The sequence below is a fragment of the Petaurus breviceps genome, unplaced genomic scaffold (assembly GCF_028583685.1).
Source record: "Petaurus breviceps papuanus isolate PSGF00001 unplaced genomic scaffold, PetGlider_PUasm1.0 126, whole genome shotgun sequence".
NCBI classification, from domain to species: Eukaryota; Metazoa; Chordata; class Mammalia; order Diprotodontia; family Petauridae; genus Petaurus; species Petaurus breviceps.
Genome location: NW_027185655.1, coordinates 41580425 through 41608115, shown reverse-complemented (window position 1 = coordinate 41608115; position 27691 = coordinate 41580425). Strand labels below are relative to the sequence as shown.

The 27691-nt window shown below is 39.4% G+C and overlaps 1 protein-coding gene across 4 annotated transcripts in view; it reads right to left on the bottom strand.

The window, feature by feature from the left end:
• The window catches only part of ANK2 (ankyrin 2), a 418509-nt gene that overhangs the window by 33071 nt on the left and 357747 nt on the right, over positions 1-27691 (bottom strand). For 2 of the 4 annotated variants that reach the window (XM_069095397.1, XM_069095401.1), the window contains 11 exons: positions 26500-26598; positions 25336-25490; positions 24095-24306; positions 23481-23685; positions 20399-20495; positions 18714-18942; positions 17384-17509; positions 13329-13451; positions 11366-11398; positions 9067-9088; positions 443-6793 (listed from right to left, as the gene is read on the bottom strand). In XM_069095397.1, coding sequence (XP_068951498.1) covers positions 443-6793; positions 9067-9088; positions 11366-11398; positions 13329-13451; positions 17384-17509; positions 18714-18942; positions 20399-20495; positions 23481-23685; positions 24095-24306; positions 25336-25490; positions 26500-26598 — 7652 coding nt within the window. The remainder of the gene's footprint in view (positions 1-442; positions 6794-9066; positions 9089-11365; positions 11399-13328; positions 13452-17383; positions 17510-18713; positions 18943-20398; positions 20496-23480; positions 23686-24094; positions 24307-25335; positions 25491-26499; positions 26599-27691) is intronic. The other 2 variants (XM_069095412.1, XM_069095405.1) reach the window with 2 other exon arrangements.

Genomic DNA, 27691 nt, shown 5'->3' with positions numbered 1-27691 from the left:
TTTCAGAGTGCATAAGAGTGAGAATAAAAAAAAAACAAAGTACCCTTAGACGGCCAAACAAAATCAATTTGATTGTTTTTTCCATCAGCAACATTGTTTAAATTTATGGCCAAAATATTATTTCAGAAAAAGCAAAACTCAAAACTTGCATGGCCTGAAGTATATAGCAGCTATGCTAAAGGCAAACTAAACTTTGCCCAGTTGATCATAAATGTGAACGTTTTCCATAAGCATTCTCATTATGCAATCTTGAGATTGTTTTCATGGACAACAAGAGTCTACAAAGAAAGCACAAAACAGAAATAGCTTACACAAGCACATTAACCACCACAGAAAGCTTAAAGAAAATGAGACACAAATCACCAAAGGAAAAGCAAAAAAAAAAATATATACAAAATTCATGACATGCGTAGCACAGGGAATCCCAGTGGCTGGCAAATACCTTCAGCATGGTCATGGCCATTGTCATCAGGAATGCGCTCAATCAGAGTCTCAATGGACTCATCCCAAATGGGCCTGGTATCAAAGATGTCCTCTTGCACTGACTGCTCCGTCTCAACAGGTAGCACATTTTCAATTACAGAAACTTCCAGGGCACTACTGCTTTCATCATCTGACACTAATTCTTGCTCCCGCTCTGATTGGGTAAGCCTGTCTACTAACTTGGAAGCTTCATCACTAATCTCCTCAAAGAACTCTATGGAATTTCTATAAAGGTCAAAAAAGTGTTCCTTACTGTCTTTTGTGGGGCTAATGGTTCTGCAGGATGAAGAGATGCTTCTACTTTTAACTGGCAACCTTGAGGAAAATGTCTTTGGTTGGAGAGTTCCCTCATCTGTTTCTAACTGGAGCTGGGTTTCCACTGTACCCTCTCTGGCCTCTGATTCTACCTCCACATAACTTCTAGCTTTTACTGGATGCTTGGTCTTTGAATCCCAAGAGCTAGCATCAGATTCAGATTTACTTCGATTATCAGGTCCTTTGCTTATTGGGTCTGAGGGCTGAGAAGTGACTATCTGCTGCTCAGATGTCTCTGTGTGTGTAAACTGTTGCTCAACTCTTTGGAAGGAAGCTTTGATGGGGATTTTGGACTTTGGTTTTGCTTCATCATTCTTACTTTCATCATTTGGGCTTAGTGGAGAATCCTCAGAGTGGGAAGCCTCACATTCGCCGGGTGGCAATTCCGGGGTCGAAGGTGGTAGAGTCCGGACAGGAATTTTGGACTTGCTTTCAGCAGAAGGCACATTCTCTGTGGCTCCAGTGGGTATTTCGATCACAGATTTCTGATCCTCAGGGGAAGAGTCTGGGGAATCATCTTCTCGTTCAGAATAGACAGACCTGGTGACAGTAGAAAAATCTAACTGAACTTCTGTTATGGGCTCAGGGGAGTCAGAAGAAGGCATCTGAGCCGTGCTGGACACAGTGGCCACATCACCAGTTTCTTGAGGGGAGAAAGTCTCAGCTTCTGTAGTGTCTGTGGAAATAACCTCTTTTGTGGTTGATTGAGAGGAAGCTGAAATTTCCACTTTAACTGGAATTTTTGATGTATGCTCAGCTTTGATGGTTCCAGCATCTGTAGAAGCTTTTTCATCGACTTTCTCACTTAAGTCTTCTGTTGGCAAATCTGTTTCTTGCACGATTGTTTCTTCAGAATCTACCACCGATTCTGGTAATCTCTCCAACTGAGAGGACTCTATTGTTGTCATCCCTTCTTTTATGTCTTTGGATAAAGTCTCTTGGCCGGCTTGTTGCCCAATTTGGAAAAAGTGAAAACTTTCATCTGCATACGTTCTTTTGGTCATGTCAATGGCACCGCTTCTGGTCATCTCAAACAGCTTTCCTTCCTGGAAGAGAAAAGGATTTTGTTCACTTGTAGGTGTACCCTCTTCTGTTGGTGTTCTAGCAGGAGTGGTATCAGGGGTTGTGCCCTGGGATTGACGATCTACCATCAATCCAAAAATCTTCTGTTCTTCTTCTTTCACTCGAGCTTCAAATGCTTCATCATCTTCCCGTATTTCACTCCAGGAATCAGAATCCACATCTGTTTTGGTGATGATGACTTTACTTCTCTGCTCAGTGGCAGATTCAGGCATTCCGAGGGATGATGCAGTGTCACCTGTTTGCAGGGAACTTTCTTGTTTTGGTTCTATCTCCATGTACTGGTCTGCAAAAAGTGATGTTTCCTTTGACACAGATCCACTAAAGCAACTCTCCACTATTGTTTCATCAATAGAGGATTTTATGGTAATAGAGTGAGCTTCAGTGGAAAGCAAGTTTCCTGTTTGTCTACTGATTGTTTTGGTTCTACTTTCTTCACTAGAGAAAAAGTATTGGGAAGGGACATTTTCATAAGGGCTTGTGATCTGTGGAGCATAAAGTTCATCAGTGTCAGCTGTGTCAGTTACAGGGCCACCTGAAGATAATTCATCTGTTTCAATAGCAAAGGATGAGTCTTCAGTAGGAACATTCTTGGTAGAGCTCTCAGAACTGTGATCACTTTTTGCCATGTCTAATTCCACAGCCAAGGATGTGGCAGAAATGTTTTCATCTTGCTTCATTTCATCAGATGTTGAACAATGGGAAACCGAGGGCAAGAATTGAGAGCTTTCTTCACAGGGACAATCTGCTTTAGTAGGTTCAGTTTGGGAAACATCAAGATGTTGCTTTTTTTCTTCTGTTATATCTTTTTCCTGAGTATCTTGCTGATGTAATGGTTTTTTATGGCCCACCGATTTCTCTCCAAAATCATCACTAGTGGAAGTTTGGATGCTTGGATGGAAGGAAATAGCTGGCTTGTTGGGACTGCTGGGTTCACATCCATGTCCAGTACAAGACCCTGCTTTGACAGTTTCTGTTCCCTTGCTTGAATCAAAATGCTGATCCTCTGATTCTTCAACAGAAATGGTGTGTCTTTCCTCAGGCGAAGGGGATTCAGAATCTTTGTCTGTTGTAGACGTTGCTGTTTCTTGTTGGGTCTCTTCCTCCATTTTGAAAGTGTATTGCTTAGAAACAATGGGCTGGAATCCTGCTTCTTCAGGACTAGAATTGGAATCTATGTCAGATGGAAGGGGAGAAGGAGGTTGTACTCGGATGACTGGCTCCAGTAGACCTGAGTCAACACCCTTCTTCAGCTGGGTCAACTCAGGTTCACTCTCTGAAGATGAAGACGTCTTTCTGCTTTCAGAAATCATTACTACTGGTGCGTCCCCTTCCCCTTTCTCACTTGCTGTAGACTTCTTTTCTTCTTCTGCAACCGTATTGTCGCTCTCTGGCTCAGAGCCTGGAGAGGACTCTTCTTGTTTACATTCTTTTTTACAGTCTCTCTTCTGCTTGGCTTCTTGTTCAAGTTCATCAAACATTTTAATCTTGGTGACCATTTTAAACATTTCCTCTTCCGGGGTGAATCTCTTCTTTTCTCCATTTTCTGAGTCCTCCTCCTCTGTACATTCAGGGATGACAGCTGGCTTAGGTGCACTAGCATCAGTTGCTTTGGGGGTGATTTCATAACTAATCTCTTCTGAGCTGGGGGTGTCAGGAGAAAGAGGACTCTTCCCGGAACTCTCCATTAAAGAGGTTTGTTCCAAGCTGTCGTCCTCAGCACTGCCATCAGGGTCACGGAGAAGCCTTGAACGTACTGAAGCTAGCTCTGTGAGGACTTCGGCTTTGGTAGAGGGTGCAGGAAATGGAATGTGACCTGTGAGAATTCCAGGCTTCATCTTTGGCTCAACAGGACTGCTTTCAAGGGAATCACGGCAAGGGGATTCCTTCAAAGGACTTGGCTCCAAGGAATCGGGAGTTTTGTGGGAAGAGTTGTCTTCTAGGACTGGACTTGCTTCCAAAGAGTCTTTGTGACTGATTGCCAATGATTCATCAGCTACAGGACTGAGGCCTTCACTATCATGGCTGGGAAGGGAAAGTTCTAGTCCTTGGGGACTTCTAACAATTCCACGTTGCTCAGATTCTGTCTCTTTGCCTTTCTTTACAGAGGTGTCCAAATCTTCATCCTTCTGTATGGAGGTATAAGATGCCTCTGAAGCTTTTGTCTGTTCTGTGTGTTCAGTGGTGGTTGATTCTTTGTCCTCACCACCAGCTTTGGTCAGGGGGGTTGAGCTGTCAAGCATCAGTTGATTTTCATTGCTGCCTTCCTTGGCAAGTTCTTCCAATGTTTCCTCGGGTGGTTTTGTACTACAGCTGCTGGTGCTCGTACAACCAACTTCTTGTCTCTGGCCTACATCTCTAGAACAGTCCTCATCAGCCTCTTTGGAAGGACCCTCAGCTGTAGGCTTCAGGGTCTCCTTAACTACATCAAGTGGTTTTTCAGAAGCATTGGTAACGTCTTTGGTTGTGGAGTACTGCTTTGCTGAATGGGTTTCAGTTGGCCCATCTACCACAGCAGCTTCCTTTGTTTCCCCACCTTGCTCATCAGTTTTCTTTGGTGAGAAAGAAAGGCTTTCGGGGCTTGTTTCAGGAGTCTCTGCAAGCCCCTCATGCTTATAGCTTTCCTCTGAGCTAACCTGAGGTGGTGTCCCTTCCATAAGGCTTCCACAAGGAGAAGCAGCCACCCCTTCATGTTTAAGGCTTTCACAGCTGTCGTCTAAAGCATTGCTCTGTAAAGTCAGCCCTGGCAAAAACCCATCCTTCATGTAATCAGATGGAAAAGTGGCATTGAATGGGCTTGTCAGCACTTGGTCTAAGTGGACCTGTGCCTTCCCTGTGTCTTCATATTGTCGGAACTGTTGATATTTGTCATTGTCTTCTAGCTCTTCCTTAATGACTTCAGAGAAGTCAGTTGAGGTTTTTCTGTCTGGGCTGATCTGGAGATCAAGGTCTCCCAGTTCATCAGCTCCTTTTCCCTTTGTTAAGGAAATCTCTTTCGTACTTTCTTCTTGAAGCACTGAGTGAGTGGGTTCAGCTATTTTGAGACCCAAGCCTTTTTCCTTTCCACCAGCTATCTCTTCTCTCTTAATGCCTCCAGAGGAAACCCGAGCTCCTCTCTTGGAATCAGAAGACACTGTGGCCTGAAATTTCTGGCCTCGTTTGATTGTCTGACTCTCTGACTTCTGGGGGCTTTCTTTCTGTGTTAGTGCCTGCCCCTTTTCTTTTTCTACCCGGGCTTTTCCTTTCTCTTGTGTTGGTTTTGCTTTTGCAGATTTGTGTTCAAATAGTCCAGTTTTATGTTTAGAAGGGTCCTGACCTGACTGGAAGGCTTTCATCAGTTCTCGAACTGACATTGTCTCTTCAAGCCTTTCTGTTCTTGAGGAGGGTGAGACAGCTGGGTGCTTCTCTGCTTTTGAGGAGGGTGAGACAGGTGGGTGCTTCTCTGCTTTGGAGGACGGTGAGACAGGTGGGTGCTTCTCTGTTTTGGAGGAGGGTGAAACAGGTGGGTGCTTCTCTGTTCTTGATGAGGGTGATACAGGAGGATGCTTCTCTGTTCTTGAGGATGGTGATACTGGTGGGTGCTTTTCCGTTTTGGAAGATGGTGAAGTGGAAGAGTGTCTTTCTGTTTTCCCAGAGGGTGATATGGGTAGGTGTTTTTCTGTTTTCCCGGAAGAAGATACAGATGAGTGTTTCTCTGTTTTCCCAGAAGGTGATACAGGTGGCCGTCTCTCTGTTTTGCTGGATGGTGAGACAGGTGGGTGTTTCTCTGTTTTCCCAGAGGATGACGTAGGTGAAGGCCTTTCAGATCTGGCTGAGGGTGATATAGGTGAATGTCTCTCTGTTTTAGCCGAGCCTGAACCAGGAGGATGCTTAGCGGAAGGTGAAGCAGGTGAATGTCTTTCTGTTTTCGCTGAAGGTGACACAGGGAGGTGCGACCTGTGAATTGTCTTTTTAGGGGGCTCCTGAGCTATGCCCTCTTTACCTTTCACCCTGACAGGCAGCTTGCTGCGGCCTTTCTGTTCATCTTCTACTCGTTTCTGAAGTGCCTTTACTTTGTCTTTTATTGAGCCAATGGGGGTTTCTTCTATCACTGGGGACACAGCTCTGACAGTGGGGACAGCTTCAGGTGCTAAGCCTGATTCCTCATCTAATGACTCCTCTGAGCTACATTTTTTAAGGTCAGTTGTTCCTTCACTGGTTTGTAAATTTTCCTCCTTTTGCTTTTCTTTTAATTTCCTCCTCACTGGCTTCTTTATCCCCAAGGCTGGTCTGGATGGTTCTTGTTTACTCTGTTTCTCATCTCGTCCCTCCTTTTCTGAGCTCCTGCTAATAACAGCAGCCTCAGATTTCTTGCCTACTGAATCTTGGCCTGTCTGTGGTCGCACTTCGTGAACAGCCTCATAGGAATTTAGATCATCAGTGAGGTACTTTACTATCCCAGTTGGGTCTTTTTTAATTTCTTCTCTTTTCCCTGCTTCTAGTCTAACCTCTAAACATGGAGATTCAGTGACTTCTAAGGGAGCTTTTTTCTTGGCCTCTTCAATTTCCTCATCACTGACAATAACCCACTCTTCTTCTACTAATTCTCTCCCTGACTGAGACTTCTGATTTAGGCGTTCTTCTCTGGTGTATGTTCCACTTCTCAAAATTTCATTGACTTTCTCTAAATCCTCCTTAACCCTTTCCACAATTTCAAAGGGCTCGCCTGGCTCTTCATCGGCTGCCTTTACCAACTCTTTCACCTTAATAGAGCCTGTCTTATCTGAGGCATCTGTTGTCAAGATGGCGGTCATCTTGATCAAATCTTGCTTCATCTCAGAAACTTCAGAGAGCAAGTCCGGACTCGCTAGGACGGGAACTTCGTTAACCAGGTGGCTTTTCACGACAGATGTTTCTGTAGATTCTGTCTCATCGTCTTTGACGTGAACAAAAAAACATTGAAAGTAAAATGGAAATCAAAAAAGATATTGGAAAATGTAATCAGGACAACACAAAGTCTCTGGCTGCAGTGGTAGAAGGATCAACAAAATGGGCTGGGAATGGTGGATCCACAAGGCCTCGGGGTACAAGAGCAAAGCAAAGCTAACAGAAAACAAAACTGAAAAGGAAAAATGAGCAGGAAATAACTTGCTTAATTTTCTCATCGTAGCAATCCACACATACAACACCAAAGCTATAACAGACAAAATCAACGAGACATTAAAAAGGCCACAAATCAAAACAATGAAAAAAACCACAGTGAAATTACACAGAGGTATCTCAAGATTGTTCAGATGTTACAGATCAATGTTCAAATAAAAAATAAACAAGGGGAAAAAAAAAAGGTGGTGGTGGGGGAAGCATTAGAATTGCCAGAAAGTTGATTTCCTCTCAGAGAAAGCCAGTGGTAAGCAAACTGTCAGAATAACATTTGAAAATGTGTTTCCATTTTTAAATGACCAAAACAGAGAATTCTTCTTGAGTTCTGTGTGTTCAATTCTGGTATGTGCAACATGTTAACGATATTATGTACATAAATCTGAGTCAGCTGCAAACCGGCATTTCATCTAAGGGAAACTCACACCTAACAATGAAACAAACAGTGTCATGTTTAGAGGCCCGGGCCTTTCCTTGGAGCAACCTCCTTGTTTAGACAAATAATGAACAGATCAAGGGGAGAAAAAAGAAGAAAGGAGGGAAAAAGAAGGATAATTGTGAATCAACTTATATGTGAGTTGAAAGGTGATGGATGGCAACCCCAAACTCAGAGACATTCACACTAGACACACGCACTGTTTATGTAAGCCAAGTTATTTCCATGCAAAGCAAAGATGTGGCAAAATTGCTGGGAATATAGTCTTATTTAAGAGCACTGGCAGGAGAATGGTTATAAATAAGAGAGTTGGTTAAGGAAAAAAAAATACTGTGGTGAAGCATATTTATTTCCCTACAAACCAATATGCAAAATATTGGATGTAGGCAGCTTATAGGCAGACAAATGTGTAGGCATATGAACCAACAATGGCAAAGACATTTTAAAAACTAGCCTCCAGTTACATTGAAGGATGAGTTTCTGAATGGAAATAAATTTTGTCCTGTTTTGAAATTGTAAACTCGCAGCACATTTTGGTAGCTTAGGATTTGAGTTCATCAAGAATATACTTTGCTCATTTAAAAATAAAATAAAAACCTTAGTGCATTAAATCATTTAGGGAAAATTCCTTTTGTTCTAACAATAGAAGAACCCCATCCAATAAGCAACGTGAAGCAGCTTGGTATAGTGGAGAGATTGCCAGATGTAGGGTCAGAAAACCTAAGTTGGAATTATTTAAAGAGACTTGATATGTACTTGTGGGTAATTCAGTCTCTTGCTCAGTTTCCTCCTTTGGAAAATGGAGATGATAATGGTATATACTTCACAAGGTTGTTAAGATCAAATGAGAGATATAAAGCACTTTGTGAACCTTACAATGCTATAGAAATGCCAGCTAATGGTATTGCTCTTTTTCCTCTTTTAAAGGATAAACTCATGGGTGGTATGCCCTGCTATCCAAACACATCTCCATGCCAAGGCATCCTTTGTCATTGGTTGGCTTTGCCCAGTTGGTTTTTTTTAAAACTTGTTCATCGCTGATTTCTGCAAATGAACAAACACACTTCTGCTTCACCATACCAGAAGTGATTTCCACACAGAGCCATAAGCTTAGTAACACTTCACCACAGAAAGAGGGATTGCATAGCTTCATAAATTTTAGACAGTATCACTTTTGTACATATAGGCATCAATGCAAATAGTGAATTCTACTAAGAAACTGTTAAGTGGACTTAAAAAGTGATACTGTCCTTTGACTAAAAATCAAGTGTCTGAGTTATAGCAATAAAAAAGACAAAACAGAAAATGGTGGGATGGGATTCTAAACAAGCATAAGAGCATAGCAGGGTTATCAGGGATGTCAAAGGAAAGTGAATGCTTAAATGAGGAATCGTATTTTATCGCTAATTAGCTCACTGATTAGATATGTTTGTAATTTAACTGGAAAGCTGCATTTGTAAGTATAAATTAATGCTCAACAATGATAATATAATTATAATAATAAAGTCATTATCAATTGTTAGTAATGGCAACTAGCTTGCATTTTTCTCTCATGCTTTTTAAAAAAAAATTCATAGCCAGCTTTCATACGAACTCAATTTTATTTAAAATCTTACTTTTTTCTGATGTCATATCGATCTGAAAGAAAACATACATAAATTGAAATGGTTACAAACAGTGCCTTGTCTCAAAGCCCCTGGTGTGCACAATAGCCTGTTACCCACATACTTTATACAAATGGGGATCATCACAGGCTTGAGAAAGGACTACATAATTGATTCTCACTCTCAGAGCTGATGACCTGGGTTTGTGAGCAATCTTTCTTATTCTTGTTCATCAGAATTGAGATAATTTCTCTATGTTCTGCACCAAGAGTTGAATATTGGAGGGTGATAACTTAAGGCTTCAAGTAATTTAAATCCTATTCAGAGCCTTTCCAAAGAAGCTGGGGCAGGGAAGGAAGCATTGAAACTGAAAAATTCTGGATGTTAGAAGTAAATTTTATGGGGGGAAGATAGGGAAGAGCTTAACTTAGCACTGGAAACTGAAGCTTAATTTTATTGAATAAAAGGTAAGGAAAAGGAAGGATGTCAAGGGTGATAATTTGTTATTGGTTTTGTTGCTTGATTTGTTTTTCTTTTGTTTTGCATGCTGTTTTCATTCAATGAAACAAGCAAGGTCTAGGTTTTTTTTAAATAATGTGATTTCATTTTTTTGTTTGTGTCAGACCTATGATACAGGAACTCCCAGATGAAGAAATTCTCTCTACTGTTGAAGGTCTGTATTTTCTTTGCAATTCCATCTATAAGAGAGTTGTTTTAGATATTATGTGACTTGCCTGGGGTCAAGCAATTAGGTATTCTCCACACTGAAGCCATGATTTCCATATATTGCCTTTAATCACTCTTGATACCTTTCCCTTTCACCCAGATGAAAGGATTTGTGAAAAAAAATCCCCAATTTTTATACACCAAAATTGTCATTTGTATAGGTTTCCAGTCTTTTTTTCCAATGGACAATGTGAGGATTAATTCACAGAATGGTATACTTCCATGTCTCATAGGTTTGGCTAAGGGTGAATTCCAGTGGAAACAAAGAAGTCTATTTTCTCACATTCACTATATGTGTTTCATATAGCTAACAAATGCTATTTATTTAATCATCACTCCTCCTGTTACATCACTCCAGTTTAAGTGGAATTCAAAGCATGGGAATTTTATTGAGATGTCTGCTATTAAGATAAAGAACATACAAATAGTTTTTCCTTTGTTTTTGGTGATTTATTATATATCTCTCAATTTTATATAGTTAGAAAGTATCATAATAAATATACTTATTTTAAAAACTGAAAGAACCAAAATTTCAAAAAATTGAACCCAACTTAGTATTTAGTTGGCATAGTTAAATATTCATCTTTCTATAACTAGAAGTTTTATTAAAAAAAAAATCCTTTGAAACATCAGTAACTGAAACACCCCACTTCTTGATTACTATTAGAAATGGAATGGTAGATTAGGTGGGGAAAATAATAATTAAAGGCTCTTAAGGAATGGTAGACAGAATAAGATGTTCAGTTTAAGACGTGACCAAAAAGTAGGGATTTGTTTTGGTTGACTGTATTTTTGTTACAAAGGTGTTTAATCCCTGGATGCCCCAGGGGAGAAGGGAGAAAATATGTGTTTAATTGGGGGGATGGAAGAGTTGGTGTTGTTTTTAAGACTCTGGGGCAGTGGTTCAAGTCACTAGAAAAATGTGGAAATGCCTAAATCAGTATCTATGTATTATGCATGGCATCAATTTTGGTGGAAATCTCACCACCCTCTGAAGCAGAGACATCTGGACATTTTCCATGTTTCATGAGCTTGTCTTAAGGATGGGGGGGGATCAGTAGCTGATAATCTGAGTTCTCCTGTCTCAGTCATCCCTAAAACACATTTCTCTTTCCTAATTGGGCACCAGCTGACTTTGTGATTGGAAGTGGAAATCTTTACCTTATGCCCTGCTTCTTCTACAAAGGCATGATGCATTTTCAGAAGGTCTTTTAAATTTTATATTCTTTGATGTTCAAAAACAAGGTTGTTGAACCCCTATTAGAAATAAAGATCAAAGACCCACAAGGGGTGGGTCTTTCATTGGATTATATTAAGTAGGTCACTAAAAGTGAACCCACAATTTTTCAACCTAGTTGATGGCCTACAAAACAAATGTAAACCACCTTAAGAAAACTATTAGAGAAAGTCATGTGTGACTTAAGTCTCTAAGAGAATCATTTCAATTCATCTTCTGGGCAACCTAAGTAGGTTTCTATTTTTGGGCTTATCAAGAACGATTGCTTCATATGCATGCAAGGTCCCACGTGTTAGTGATTAGAACATTGATGACAGCCATCAGCAAGTGATACAGCAGCAAAATTACCTCTTCCTCCTGTTCTTGGTCTGATTCTGACTCCTTGCAGCCCCAAGATGCCATGCAAAAGGAGGAGAAAACAAAACAGCAGGAAAAGCAGAGACTATTTAGATACAAAGAAGAAGAAAATACCCTGCTGCCAAAAGCTAACAGGCAGGTATTCAGAGAGCATACATTTTACAATCAAAAGACAGGCAGAAAAATTCAAGAGGATTGACTTAACTGTTAAAGTCTGTAGTTTCAAGACAAAAGACCAAAATTATAGTTCACTGCTAGGCTGGTGGTTGATTTTCAATGCCTAACTTACACGTACTGACATAACGCATAGCACAGTAGTAATAAAAAACAATGATAATTATATATTGTATCACATATACTTAGTATAATTTTTCATTATCATTCCACCTCTAAATATTTTTGACCATGATACATTCTGCTCATTAGAGATGGATTATGAGATTAATAAATATATGTTAGAATGCTCTGTAGACACATGCTGAAAACAATTTAGCATAAGAACATTATGTTTAACTTCAGTTAACCATTGCTAGCTACTTCAGTAAAAAAAAAAAAGCACATTAACAGACTGGAAAAAATAACATTTGCTAGATTCCCCATCTTGTTCAATGTACCGATTAGTAAGCAATTACAAAGCATTAGGGTATTGGTTAGGATTACATGTTGCAGATGTCTTTTGTCAAAAAAAAAATACATTCAACAAGCACAGTAAACTCTCTGATACTCCATGTATTGGGACTCTATTAAATAACACAATTCTTTAGGATAATTCCAAGGCTACACAAGAGGTTGAACTGCCTTATGAATAAAAAAAAAATAAATCATGTTTTAATGACACAAAGTACATTGTATGACATTCTAATTGTCCAAATTCATCTCCTCCATACATAGTTGCTATATATCATAAGTATTATTGGATTAAGAAGAATACACAAGTCTTGAAGTGTGCTAAATAACTGAGCCCCAGTCCTAATCCACACATACACCCCCCCATCCGCATTTCCATACTACTCCTGCACTTCCTAGTGCTGGTGGGACTACCCTAAATATATATTTGTGGTTAAAAGGAATCTGGTCTTAATGAGCACTGCTAATGGCTATTCATATTTAGTCTGAGACATCAACTCTGAAGAATTTAAAAAGGGAGAACTTCAAAAGCAATCAGCTGTCTGAAACATCTGTGTCAGGAGTCTGTGTCATTTGGGGAAAAACCAGAGAACCTGAGCCTCCCCCATCATGTTAAAGTAGAGCTGAAAAATTCTTTTAGGTGATTGACATTATGTTTGTGAATGTGTATATACACACTTCTAACATTAAACATTCAATTCTTACAATCATGTGATGAAAATATCATGGGATTTCCCTGGTTTTAAAATCTATAATATTGTTGCAAATGTTCAACTTATTTCTTCTTTTTTTTTGGGGGGGGGGGATTGAGATTAAGTGACTTGCCCAAGGTCACACAGCTAATAAGTGTCTGAGACTGGACTGAAGTCCTCCTGACCCTGGGGCTGATGCTTATCCACTGTACTACCTAGATGTTCTATTTGGGAAATGGAATTTGATGACATCTTTCTTGGTCTGAATAGACTATTCTTAGATTATTCTAGTTCCAAAATGGAGGAAATAGAGTAATCAAGAAAATGGCAGTTTCTTTATTATCAGTTAAAAATGTTAAATGATTGGAACCATAACTTTTTCCCTTCTTCAGTGCTCACAACAATGTTGAGACATCTTTCCCTTTTTAGTTCAATTATTTCCTCTGGCAAAAGAGCAAATAAAAAGTGACTGCTACTTCTTTTCCTCCCCTTCACTGAGAACAGAAATGCTATGAGAATGATAAATAATCAATCTGGGGTGGTCACAGCTATGCTGCCTTTGTCTTCCTAAATAAAGTGAAAGTGAGTCAAGTCCCACAGTAGTTGTGTTTCTGCTGCAATATATTAGATGGTACCTTAGTATAAAGTGGCAGTGTGATATTCAAGTTGCAGATTGCTTGATGCACTAATCCTCTTGTCGATTTGGGCTCCTTCATAAAGGAAAGTCTTCCACAAGGTTCCTGAGTTGTATCCCGTACCTGAAAGAGGGAGGGCATAGCAAGAAAGCATTAGACCTACTTTGTTTTTATTAGACAGTGTCCAAAGCCATTAGGAGGGAAAAGTTTGGAGTGCCAAGTTTGGTGACAGAGGAGCTTTTCTTTATGTGTTTATCTGTATCTACTTGCCAAAATGTGTATTATACGTGTTACACACACACACATAATGTATTACACATGTATGTATATGTATATATTATACACATGTGCACATATATATGCATATACACAGACACAACCTTATTCAGAATATCTGTATATAGCCAGGAATCAGAGCTCTATGGTTTAGACATGACACATTGTAGGTTTTGGTGAAAATTTTAATTAAGTGTGAGAAAGCATCTTTCAAAAGTAAATGATCTGTAATGAAAGACAACAATCTGTATCGAAGTGTACCTCGTGGGAAACAGCCATTTGGATATCTAGCTTACAAGACTGAATTGTGAAGTAAGAAAATAGTAAAGAAGTACAAAGACAGAGATGAAGGGAAATGATGTTCCTTTTCTATTCTGTACTTTGAATATGCAATTTTTGAATCCTATAGGTGTGTAAACTTGACTGTGTTAGCTATGCCTTTGGAACAGTAAATTGAGAAACGTTCTTTAGTACCTTCTCCACACCAAGCCCTGTGCTAAGTGCTACCTTGGAGAGATGAGTCAAGGAAAGCTTCTGTTTTTGTGAGATGAGGAAGGGAGAAGTGAGAACTCTTGGCAATGGTCTCACTTTTTTTTCTGTGAAAGATGAGGCAAGGTTCTCAGATGGGAAGGTAAAAGTAGGGTTGGAAAGTCACTATGGAGAGTGGGATAAAGAATCAGTTAGTAATGCATAGAAGAATTAACCTATGTGGATGGGGGGAGGGGTATAGAGAAAAAGATAGTAAGCCAGGTATTGAACTCACCAAGGAAGGAGAGTGTCCTGGAGGAAGGTAGACAAATGCTACCAGAGGGGTTAGAGAAGGCTTCCTGTAGAAGGTGGGATTTTAGTTGGGACTCAAAGGAAGCCAGGAAGATCAGTAGGCAGAACATTCCAGGAATGGGGAATACCCAAAGTAAATGCCTGGAGTTGAGAGATGGAGACATGTTTATGAAACAGCCAAGAGGCCAGTGTCACTGGATTAAAGAGAACATGTGGAGGAGTCAGGTGTAAGAACACTGGAAAGGTGGGGGGGGGAGAGGTTATAAAGTACTTTGAATGCCAAATAGAGCACTTAGTATTTGAACATGGAGATGCCAGTGCACCACTGCAGTTTTTTGGGCATGAGTAGAGAAATGAAGCAGGTAAGACCCACCAGCAGCTGTTGCAGTAATCCAAGTGTGAGGAGATAAGGGTCTGCCTTAGATTGGGGGCAGTATGAGAAGAAAGAAGGGGTCATACTTGAGAGATGGTGCAAAGGTGAAGTCAGCAGGCCTTGGCAACAGTTTGGATGGAGGTGGTGGTGGTGAGAAATAGTAAGGGGTCCAGGATGACTAGGTTGTGAACCTGAGGGTCTGGGAGGATGATGGTGCCCTTGAAAGTAATAAAGAGGTTTGGAAAGGAGTAGCTTTTAGGGGAAAAATAATGAGATTAGTTTAAGGTGTCTGATAGGTAGTTGGAGATATGAAATTTGAGAATTATCACCATAAAGGTAGTAATTAAATCCATGGGAGCTGATGAGATCACTAAATGTCATATAGAGGGAGAAGAGAGCCCAGGACAGAGTCCTTGTGGGACACAGCTATAGTTAGAGGGTGTGATTTTGAAGAGAAATCGACAAAGGAGACTGAGAAGGTGGGAGGAAAATGTGGTGTCCCAAAAACCTAGCAAGAAGGGAGGATCAAAGGCTGCTGAAAGACTGAAATTCAAGCATAGGGCACATTTTCCAGGTTCATAGCAATTTGAAAACAGACCTTTGGATTTGAAGACTAAGGGATCATGGGTAATTTTGGAGAGAAGAGTTTCAGCAGGATGACAATGTTGAAAACGGGACACACGTATCATAGATGGCCTTTCAAACAGTTTAACTACAAAGGGCAGAAGTGATATAAGATGGTAGAGGAAGCGATCCATTGGAGGACACAAGGTGGATTGGGGATCACTTGAACAAGTGGTAACAAGGGTTAACCTTGGTAAGAGGTAAGGACACTTCATCATGTGAGATAGGGGTGAAGGAAGAGAGGTGACAGAAGGTATTTGAGAGATAGGAGAAGAGGAAGTTCAGAATGGATGGTCTCAATATTTTTTTTGTAAATTTTGTAAATAATATTTTTTGTAAATAGAAGGAAAGTTTCTCAGATGAGAGGGTGGGGGAAGTTGTAGAAGGGATAAAATGTTTGGAAGAATGGGACAGGGAGTTGATAAACGAGACAGAGCAAGGTTTCCCAGCAGCAGTAAGTTGTGTAATCTAAATCTTTACTGGACCCTGTCAGAAGGGTTGTGTGATTTTTCTCTACCTTCATTCAATATGTGTAAGAGGAAATGTTGGGAGTGATCTAAGGCTGAGCATGATCAACAGTATGATAAGGGGGCTAGAGATTCACAAAGATAGCGTAGAGTCAAATTGGTTTACTAAGATGTAAAGAGTCACTATTGCAAGGGAGATGGCTAGGAGAGCATTGAGGGGTTAAGGGACTGGTGGTCATGGTGTGAACAAAGAAGAAAAATTTTGTAAGGGAAGGGAGAGGAGACAAGCCAATGGACTGTGTTCAGGTCAGGGGATTCTGAAATTCCTGAATGGTATAATTATGGGTGATAGCAAGATTAAAGGTATGGTCATTTTTCTGTGTGGTTCATAGGAAGTGAGTAGGGTAAGAAATCTAACAGTGGGTTTGAGGAAGAATCAATATATAAACTGAAGTTTATTAAGTGGGTGAGGAGAGAAAAGTGGTGAGCCATGAACCAAAATGTGAAAAAGGAAGGAAAGTGAACTAGGCATCTAGAGACATGCTACTAAGATTGTGATTGTGTGGAAGATATGAATATTATGAACCTCAAAGGAAGAAAAGTTACTAAGTGATAGAAGGAGGGCGAGAACACAGAAGTGGCAATAAGGAGCAAGGAATATTCTGACCCTTCCCACCTCTACTAGTATTTTGAGGAGAGTGAAGAAAGATAAAACCAGTACTGGAAAGGGCAGCCAGTGAGGCTGTGTCATTTGGGTGGAAGCCAGGTTTTAGTAATTGTTAGTAGATGGAAGGAATAACAGAAGAAAAGATTGATGAAAGGAAGTTTGTTGCCCATGGAACGGTCATTCCAAAGGGCACGTATGGGTCATGTTTGCTGTAGGAGGGTGGAAAATGGGGTCTGGAAGATGATCTACAGGAGTTAAGAATCACTGGATGTGAAAAGGTATGAGAATGTTGATCATTGAGTGGAAGGCACCTCTCTTCCATCCAAAAGATTGAAATTGAAATATCTATTCAATCATGTACATTTTTGAAAATCAAATCTAACAATGCTGAATTGTGCAATTTAATCACTAGGCGATGCAACAGACAGAGAGTTGAGCCTGGGGTCAGGAATTTCTGGGTTCAAATGCAGCCTCAGATACCAAACAGCTGTGGGCCCCTGGGCAAATGATTTAGCTTCTTTGCCTCAGTTTCCTCAAATGAAAAATGGAGATAATAACAGCACCTACCTTGCAGGATCATGAAGACTAAATGAGACAATATTTGTAAAGCACTTAGTAGGCACTATATAAAAGGCTGATTCACTTTCCTACTACTCATTAAAAAAACAACAACATTGAGTCCTCTGTTAAGTCACATAATTTTAATTCAAAAAACAATGGAAGTTGACTATAAATAAATCTGCTCTATATGCTTAAATCTATTCTGTGACTATAGGAAAAGTGCCATACTATGAAAATGAAGATAAACTATGTCCCACTACTGTGAACTAATTACAGTTTACAACTACAACAGCATTTATGCCATTACCTTGACAAACAGTGGAAGTCTGTTTTCTTTGAAGGCAAAAAAGCTGAATATGTGATGTTGACCACTCTTTGTTAGTGGTACCAGATTGCCAAAGCAGTCCACATAGATAGGTTTTCCTTCTAATACCTATGGGAGAATTGGGGGGGAGGAGGTAGAGAAACAATATATTAAGGTAAGTGTAATTTTGTTTGGTGTAGATATGATAGCCGGGCATTCACCTAGAATTGAATGCTCCCAGGACATATGCACCTACCATGACTTTTAAATTGTCCGTAATAATGTGAATTAATATGACACAAGACATCTAGTATCACCTACCTCTTTTTATGACTAGTTGGAAGTTTCAAATGATTATAGCCATTTGAGTTGTCTACAAATGTACTATTCCTTGCTTTTAGATCTAGTATGTAGAAGAAAACTGTAAAGATAGCAGGATTTTAAAAAATGACTAAAGCTTTCTTGTTAGTAAAACTAAAATGACTAAATTGAGTTAATTTGGCACCATCAACATTAAGATTATGCTGTTATAGGGGGCGGCCAGGTAGCACAGCGAGTAAGAGCATCGGCCCCAGTGTTGAGAAGACCTGGAGATCGAATCCCGGGCTCAGACACTTAGCACCCACCCAGAAACACCTGGCCATGTAACCTTGAGCAAGTTACTTAACCTCAATTGTTTAGGGGCGGCCAGGTGGCTCAGCGAGTAAGAGCACTGGCTCCAGTGTCGGGATGACCTGGATCAAATCTGGGCTCAGATACTCAGCACCACACCCAGAAATAACTGGCCGTGTAACCTTGAGCAAGTTACTTAATCCCGATTGCTTAAAAAAAAAAAAAGATTATGCTGTTAGATAAGTTATAGTGTTAAACTCCAGTAAAGGGGAAAAAAAAGTTTGTTGGTTAAAAAAAATTAATACTCTACTCCTAAATTCAACATAAGGTTCTTAGTAATTTGAAAAGTTAAAAACAATAACTTAATTTTGTAGTGGCATGATTCACCACTCATTCCAATGGAGATGTCTTTAGAGGAATAATTCTGTAAAGATCTTACAAAGACAGCACTCTTCTCCTTGTAGGACTGAGCAAGCCCAGAATCTACTAAAATAATTTTAATTCCATATAAGTATTGACTATAAAACTCATCTGAATTTTGGAGCCACTGATGACCTGACAGTAGATAGGCATGCAACCATTCCAACCAGCAGATAAAGTGAACCCCAGTACTAACTGATGAAGCTGTATTTTGTGTTGTTGTCTGGTCTGGAATCATCTCTATTTTCATTCTGCTTTCATTCTATTTAGGTGGGCTAGTTTTAAGGGGTGCATCCAATACCTCCACATCCCTGCTCCTGGCGACCTCAGCAAAGTTTTCCTGTTGTTCTAGAGTCTTGTCCACTTTGTCATCAGTCATGCAGAAGCATCGCAACCGTGCTTCGATGGGATCCTGTGATTTGGCAAACACTACAAATTTGGCCATATAGGGTACACAGATAATCTCTCTATACACTTGGGAAGCGAAAGTCACAGATTCCTGGATTTGTCGACAGTCTATCAACCAGAACCTAAAGAAGGAAAGAACAAAAAACTAGTAAGTTCTTCATGTGTGGTAGATGTTCAGTAAGCACTGGTGGAGATGGATGGAAGGTGACCACATCTTTAAAGGAAAGCTCTCGAATATTTTGGTTGTCCTTTTAGGCGAATAGGGTTTCTTTCATAAAATGTTGCAAGAGTTTTAAAAAGACCTTTCTAACTTTGACCTTTTTCTTTGGGCAGTTCTCACAAAATGTCTTCCCTACAAAGTAACTCAGATTTATATTACATACCCCCATACCATATCTATAGTAAATACAAAACTGCATTTCCCCTCTGTAACCTGTGTCTCCTCAGCTTGTCAATCACCACCAGGGATCAAAGAATTTTAAAGTGGTGGAAGAAATTTGGGATTAGCTAGTTTCACCCCTAAATTATACAGAGAAGGCAAAAGCCAGCTCCATTGGTACAGGACAACCTGAGTCCAAATCCTGCCACAGACACTTACTGGTTGTGTGACTCTGCGTCCTTCCCTGTGAAATGAGATTACTTCACAAGGGTGGTAGGAGGTTCAAGTATGCGACACTTAAAGTGCTATATAAACATTAGCTGTATATATAAGGGATATGTTTGGGTGTGTATGTATATATATATACACATATGTATGTGTATATGTGGGTATATATGTATATAGACATACATGTATATGTGTATATGTGCTTATATGCATATTGTATGCATATATGTATATACACATACACACATTCATATAGGTGATTAGTTCCTTTTAATACAAGTCCCTTACACTGGGCAGCCAGGTGTTACTGCAGATTGAATGCCAGGCCTAGAATCAGGAAGACTCATCTTCCTGACCACAATCCGGCCCCAGACACTTTCTAGCTGTGTGACTCTGGGCAAGTCACTTAACTCTGTCTGCCTCAGTTTCCTCATCTATAAAATGACCTGGAGAAGTAAATGGCATTCAAAAAAACCATTCTAGTATCTTTGCCAAGAAAATTCCAAATTGGGGTCACAAAGACTCAGACATGACTCAACACCAACTCCCTTATACTCCTGCAGTTGCGCAAATCAATTGTTGTGTATAGGAGTAAACCTTTGAAGGCCCTCCATCTTTTGTTTTTAAATTGTGAGTTATCATTTATAGGATTTTCACTCCCATACTGTTGTTGTTTTCAGCAATGGCGGTCATTTTGCTGACAGCAGGAAACTCATGCTTAAGACCTGTGAGCCTTTGGAAAAGTCTGTTGGCAGCTTCTCAAATCATAAGTTGGAATGGGAAGCTATTTTCCTTGTATTGGACTCTAATGGGCATGTTTTTCATTATTTTATCACTATTAATTCTCCTGCCAAATCTAGTTTAAGATATAAAATAAAACCCACAGTATGTAAGAAAATATCTAGTCTTTTTTTCAGAGAGAATGGAATAAAACAAAGTCAGGAGAGGGGACTTCCTGTGCATCACCATACCTGGCAGACACATTAGTTGTAAAGGAAACGCATTCATTAACAAATGTGAGTGGTGTGGTCCCTGTGATATCTTCCCACTGTGCTGGAGTCGTTCCACCTGAAATAATAATGCAGATACATGCAAAAATTAGAGATCAGGAAAAGTTCCATCCAGAGGACTGGAAGAGATGTTCCCATACTTGGGTTCATTACCCCAACTCCCTCACCCCACAAAATGATGTAATGAAAACAAGGCCACCAATGCTGCTTCAGTTAACAGAGGGCTGAGATAATTACATGCCAAGGATCATTGGGATATCAGTTTTCTACTTAATAGTTTGGCTTAAACAATAATTGTTTTCCCCTGAAGACTACATTTGAATCATGTACATGTTCTAATTAAACAAATTCCTGGTCAACATGGAAACTATTCATTTCACATCAGCAGAAGTATTGATATATAAACATTTATGATTCTTTTCCTTTTAGATAACTGATAGCATCATTAACCTTGTTGAGTATTTGGAGGTAACATGGGAAAACTGGGAGTAGGCATCAAAACCAGTTTCCAGAATGCTGATAAGAAGACCATGCCAAAGCCACCTTTGATCTTAATTATCTATCAATCAACAAGCAGTGTGCTTGCTTACTTTGTCCTGAACACTGTGCCAAGGGTTGAGTATATAAGAAAGGCAAAAATATGGTCCCTTAAGTGAAGGAGCTTGCATTCTAATAAGGGAAACATTTAAAAGTATGTACATATAAGCTACACTCCTACATATCAAGCAAAGATTTAGAAAGTGCTAAAAAGGAAAGCCCTAAATAACATTACAAAAAAAATGCCTGAAAAATAAAAAATAAACAGGAATCAGACAATTAAGAATATGGAAGTCATTGCCAATCAGTAATGACTTGTTAGAAAATAATCAAAACCAATAAAAATGAGAAGATGAACCAAAAAGCAATTTCAACCCGACCTACTTAAATGTTCTGTTACTGCCCCAAATCTGGAATGGTTAAAACAACAGACTCTCCTCATTTCCTAAGGAAGTTTGAAATAAGTGAAACACAATTTCCTTGCCAAAGTAACTCTTATTTTGAATATGAAACTATTTTTTAAATTATATGGAGAAGGGTGGTGGAGAATTATAAACAATATTGCCTGGAAAAATATATGTACAGAAAGCTCGGTGAGAACCTAAGACAAAGCCTCGAATTGGAAGGACAATAATTTTTTTTTATTTGCCTTTTCTCAGCCCTCGTTTTTCTTGACCTCTCTGCAATATACAACACTACGCTCTACCTCTTCCTTTTGGTTACTGTCTCCTCTCTGGGTTTCATGATACCGCTCTCTTGTGATTCCTTTCTTGTCAGACCATCCTGGTCTCCTTTACAGGATCATCGGTTCTAATGGATGCAACTATCATCTCTCTATACTCACAGATCTTACAGATCGTATGTTAGTCTCTTTCTCCAACTGCCTGACATCTCTGCCTTGATGTCCCAGAGGTACCTCAAATTCAACAAGTCTAAAATAGAATTCATTCTCTTCTCTCCCAAATATACTCCTTTTATAAATTTCCCAATTTCTGTCAGTGGTACCTTTATTCTTCTAATCATCGAGGTTTTCAAGAAATCATTCTTGACTTTTCATGCCCAGTCAATCTTTATAGTCAACTGCTTGCCAAATCTTGTTGATTTTTACCTTTTCATATCAGTCTCCTCTCTATTCATGCCACAACCACTCTCATCCACTCCTCCATCACCTCTTACCTGGACTATTGCAACAGCTTCCCAAATGGTCTCCATGCCATCATTTTCTCCTGATTTTAACCTATTTTTCACTTAGCTGACAAATTGATATTCTTAAATTTCAAGTCTGATCATGTCATTTCTCTGCTTAAAAAGATTCAGTGATTTCCCATTGTCTTTCATATAAAATATAAACTCCTCTGTTTGGCATTAGAAACTCTTCACAAGCTCTTTCCAGACAGACTATACACGACTCCTTTCTATACATTTTGTGTTCTAGACAAACTGGCATGTTTTCTGTAGTCCATACATTCCATTTCTTGATTCTATTCCTTTATAAAGGTTTTCTCACATGTCTGGAATGGTCTTCCTCCTGACCTCTAGCTCCCTTTCTTCTCCCTTCAAGAAACCTGTCCTGTTTACCTCAGTTGTTAATACTTCTGTTGCTATAAGTTTATTTTACTACAAATCCTTAATTTACTCCTCTGTCAACATGTTCTCCAGTAGAGAGTAAGCTCCTTGAGGGTAGGACTGCTTCATTCTTGTCTTTCTATTCCCAGCTACCTGGACAGTGCTTGGTACTTAGCAGTTACTGAATGTTGATTCATTGGTTGATATACATAAGCATGAAAGACATAGCACTTAAGCAAATGACCATTTTTCTGTCATTTCTGAATGCATTTGCAAGAGGCTTGTACTTAAAACAGAATAAAAAGGGATAGATGGATTATAATCTGTACCACTGGATTAACTATCCCACCCATCAAGGAATGGAACCCCCAAATACTTCAAAGTCGTTTGCCTGATTGGTTTTGTCTTCCAAATGAGTTAGTGTTATGTGGACAGAGCTATTTTCCTGACAAACTGGTCTATGACACTTGTCTAAATCTACATCAGTATATGGTCCACATAATAAAATTTAAAGTTTAAAGAGGGAAAATTTCAGTCATTAATAATCATTAACACTGAAAAAAATCATTATATTAAAATTATTATTCACATAGGTACATCTAAAGATGGGAAAGATTCTGAATTGGAAAGTTTGACTTTAAAAAGCTGAGCAACAAATCATTTTAATTACTTTTTTTCCCTCTAAGATATAAAGGAAATCCATCACCAGGAAAATTTCTTCAATTCATGTTTCTATAGGAGTTCTTTCATTGTGTACCTACCTGCCAGGGTTGTTGTATCAGATTAAACAATAATTGTCAAGCACTTAGCACACACACTGCCTAGTGCATAAAAGTACTAAATATTTGTAAACTATTATTATTTAAATATTATAAGGCAAGCTGAGGTAGCATCTTCATGCATCCAGCATTAAGTCAATGGAGATGTCTTTATAACTCACCTGTTATGCTACATAGTAACCTTAAAGTAGGTGTGTCACCCCCAAAACCATTCAGCATGCCGTCACTGGAGGCTTTGGGAACAGGAATCGTCATTGTGATTGGCTTATGAAATTTTCTTCTTCTGGGTTCCAGAGTGACTATTGGGCTGAAAGTAGCTTTATTGCCCAGGATCTTCCTAATGAGTTCACTGTGCATAGGTTGGGCCTTTCCAAAGTAGGGGGGAAATTGAAAAGAAAATTTAATACTAAATCACATTGTACAACATCCTTCAATATCACCCCCCCCAAAACCCCCCAACACTATACATCTTCCTTGACATTTGTTTGATTGATTTCTGAAATGTTAATTTTACAGAAAGCTTCATTATCCCAAATTCACATAAATATTCATATTTTAAAAGATCATTGTTACTAACTTTATATTATTGAGTATACCTCTAATATCTTTGCAGATTTTATAAGCATAACCAAATTCATATGAGAGATAGTAGAAGATAAATGGCCTGGTGTGCTACGGTCTATGGAGTCATGAAGAACCAGACACGACTGAGTGACGGAATAACAACAAAACCCAAATTCATCAGAATTGTCGGCATCCCCAATGCCATACATACCTGCAAACCAACACGGATCCGCTTTGTTAGTGCTCCCTCAGGGAAGACAGCCTGCACTTGGGATACCACAGTGCTGCTTAGCACACCTCCCTCTGGTCCAATCAAATTGCTGTCCTGCTTGATACGGGACACCACTGCAAAGTACTGTGGGAAATCTCGAGTGATGATGCGACATATCCGCTTCTTTTCCAAATCTTCTGGGCTATCGAGCACTGAGACAAGAAATGACCCATTTTTACATTGCAAGGATATCTTAGAGAAAGCATTCTGATGAATGTGGGCCTGTGAGAATAATCTAAAGTAAACAGAGATTACAGGAAAAAATAAAAATAGAAAGCACTCTCCACTCTAGCCTAGTGTGCATTTTAACTTTCTACTTCTAACGGGGAGACTTGAAGGAAAGAATGATGACCTTAAAACCATTTACAAAGCCAACAGAGTGAGGATGCCTTCAAAAATTTCACTTTACAAATGAGGAAATTGAGGTTCAGGGAAATTGTGATTTTCCCATGTTCACCTAGCTAGTAAATGTCACAGTCAGAATTCAAACCCAGGAATTTCCTAACTCCAAATCTAGCACTTTCCTCCCCACACTGAAGTTTTGTAGCATATCATCATAGCAAAGTTTATCTTGGAGTATAAGAATCAAACTTTTTTTTAAGATTATAAAGTACATCTGTCTAATTCATGTAAAGCTGATGAGCAATGAAGAATGCTATCTATCTTCTAAAAGCAAATAAATCTGCAGAATGATACATACATTTTTTGGAAATGACCAGTGTAAGAAATTGTTTATCTTGACTGTATGTGCATATCTGTCTAAAAGGTCTCCCCCTCCCCTGCCTCTTATGGGGAGTGGAGAGTAGAGAAAATAAATGCTTATTAATTTTTTAAAAGAAAATTTAATTTAAAAAAAAAGAAATTAAATGAGATCCAACTGCTTTAGGGCAGCTAGGTGGCATAGTGAACAGAATGCCAGGCCTGAAGTCAGGAAGACCTGAGTTCAAATTTGACCTCAGGCATTTACCAGTTGTGTGACCCTGGACAAGTCCCTTAACCCTATTTATCTCAGTTTCCTGATCTGTAAAATGAACTAGGGAAGGAAATGGTAAACTACTCCAGTATCTTTGCCAAGAAAACCCCAAATGCAATCACAAAGAGTCTGACTAGGAAAAAAAAAATCAAAAACTGCTTTCATATTTTTATCTTTGCCTCTCTTTTAAACTCCAAGAACTCATTACCTTCATCCATGCCATTAAGGATTTCATTCAATTCATCCTCTGTGTATTCACAATAATGCTCTTTCCAGCTGTCCCCATTTTCACTTCGAAGAATCACTAATTCTCTCTCCTTTCCTCGAAGGGCGGCGAAATGAGGGATCTCCACAATCACAGGCCTGGTACAGCAACATAGTATGTTAAATATAGGTAGGAACTCCCCCGAGGCAAAGTAAGAAGTCCTATTCTGTCTGTTCCAAAGAGACCTGGAATGACTCTCCTTCTACTGACAGGCACATCAAAGAAGGCTCTCGGCATGAGGAACTACCCCCACCCTCACCCACCCTCTCAAGCCTCAGGCAGATGTTGGCTACACTGTGAATGCAAGTGTGCATCCTTTACCCATCATTTCATAAATATACGGAAAATACAATTACTCAAAGAAATTCATGGGCAGTTCTACAATTTCTACTTGTCTTGAAAACATTTTAAACAAGGTAGAGTCACAGATGAGAAAGGACAAATGGTCATTTAAGAGGGAAAATGACTGGCTTGTATGCTTCACAGGTTGATGTATTTAACTACAGATAGTATGATGTGGAAAGATTTCATTATTTATGGAGAGTCATGCATTCAGGGATTGCTTGTATTTTCTCCATTCAAGGAAAAAAACTAGGCATATCTCCACAATATGAAACTAACCAATGGGAATGATCATTTCTGCCCAATTGTGTCATATGCCTATGACCATTAACTTCCATTGGATGCACTTTCCCATATAGGGTATTGGATTTTTTAAAAAAAACTTTATACTCTCTTAGCACACAAGGTTTTCTTATGGCTTCTGATTCAAATCCAGGTTGCTTTGCTACAGACTTTACGTTCAATCCAACAACATCATAAATGGCACATGGTACAACCAGAAGGATCTCATGCTTGAACAGAAAAAAAAAGTCACAGAACTTCAAGAAAAAAAAGGTATTAAAACATATCACTCAAAACACGACAACAAAAAATAACCACATACCACAAGAGTCAGAAATGGCCCGCTAAAGGTAGATATACAGAATTTAAATCATATAGAGGGACAATGTCATGGGCACAATGACATAAAGAGAAATAATATTGCAGAAGAAAGAGAAGAATGGGAAGGCCAGCAACCATCAATTTGTTTTAAGTCGCTCCTACCCAAGGAATTTGGTTCCAGGAGGCCCCAGCTGAAGGATTCGGCTGACCAAGCTTTCTCCCTCATTAAGTGGGGGAGGAGCCGTTGGCAGGTGAAGTTTACTGAGTACATCCAAAGCAGCAGTGAAAGAAAGAAGATAAGTAAGCTTGATGTATTTTGTTTTCCTCCACAGAAACCAGTGTCACCATCTAATCAACAAAGTGGAGTAAGTTTCACACTGCCTTTGGTTCTGCCCTCTCCACTAGTCACAAGGCCTAGCAAAATGAAGCCCCGGTGGATGGTGGGGCTGCAAATGTGGTGGGAAAACATCTGTTTTGGCAGACCTGTCACTGTCCATTTTCATTGCTAGGACACTCCCCCAAAGATTTACCCCGTGGGAGAAGACCAAGCTGTTAGGAATGCTCTAAAAAACTCTGGCTCTGTAGAGATGGTTCAGATGAGTTTTCATGGATATTTCTTGACAGACTTAGAGATCAATATAAAAAAAAAAGAAAAGGTGGAACCAACTGAGGGTGTGAGAGAAAAAAAAGAGACTGGTGTGGAGAAAGAACAACCAAGGAATGACTCTAAGCATTAGAGAAACTTATGACTGAACCCAGAATTGGTCCATCGTTGCTATTTATTTTTTAAGGGACACGGAAAATGGCTTCTGTAATTGGGAAATACAGATAAGCCTATTTCCAGTGATGAACGTTGTTTGATGCTTTGAGATCTGCGCCAAATCTCAAAGCTTCAGAACTGGCTGGGTTCTCAAGCAGGAACACTGGGTGCAGCAGCAATCCAACTAAGCTAATGGGACTCATGGTCCCCAGGCTTCCTTCCCAGTGTTTCAGGCTTTAACAGGTAACGACAGGACTTAAATACAATTGATTCGTTTCAAAACATTTTGAAACTTTTTCCCTCTCCCCTGGTGTCATTCTTTTGCCAGTTTTCAACAGTTGCTATTCATTCTTTGGCACCTTGGGATAATGCCACTTCATATAATAGCAGCTGAACAAATAAACAAAAGACAGGAAAAGTGCTGGTTTCACTTCAAAATTGCTAACATGAGCATGGCAGTAGTTAGTCTTGATCTTCCAATGTTCCTGTAAAGTAAGACTAAACAAACTGCCATAGTAATTCCAAGGCTCCAAGTTGCAATTTTGATTGGGGGTGAGGATATGGGAAGTGGTTTGAATCACAAAGGTTCAGTTA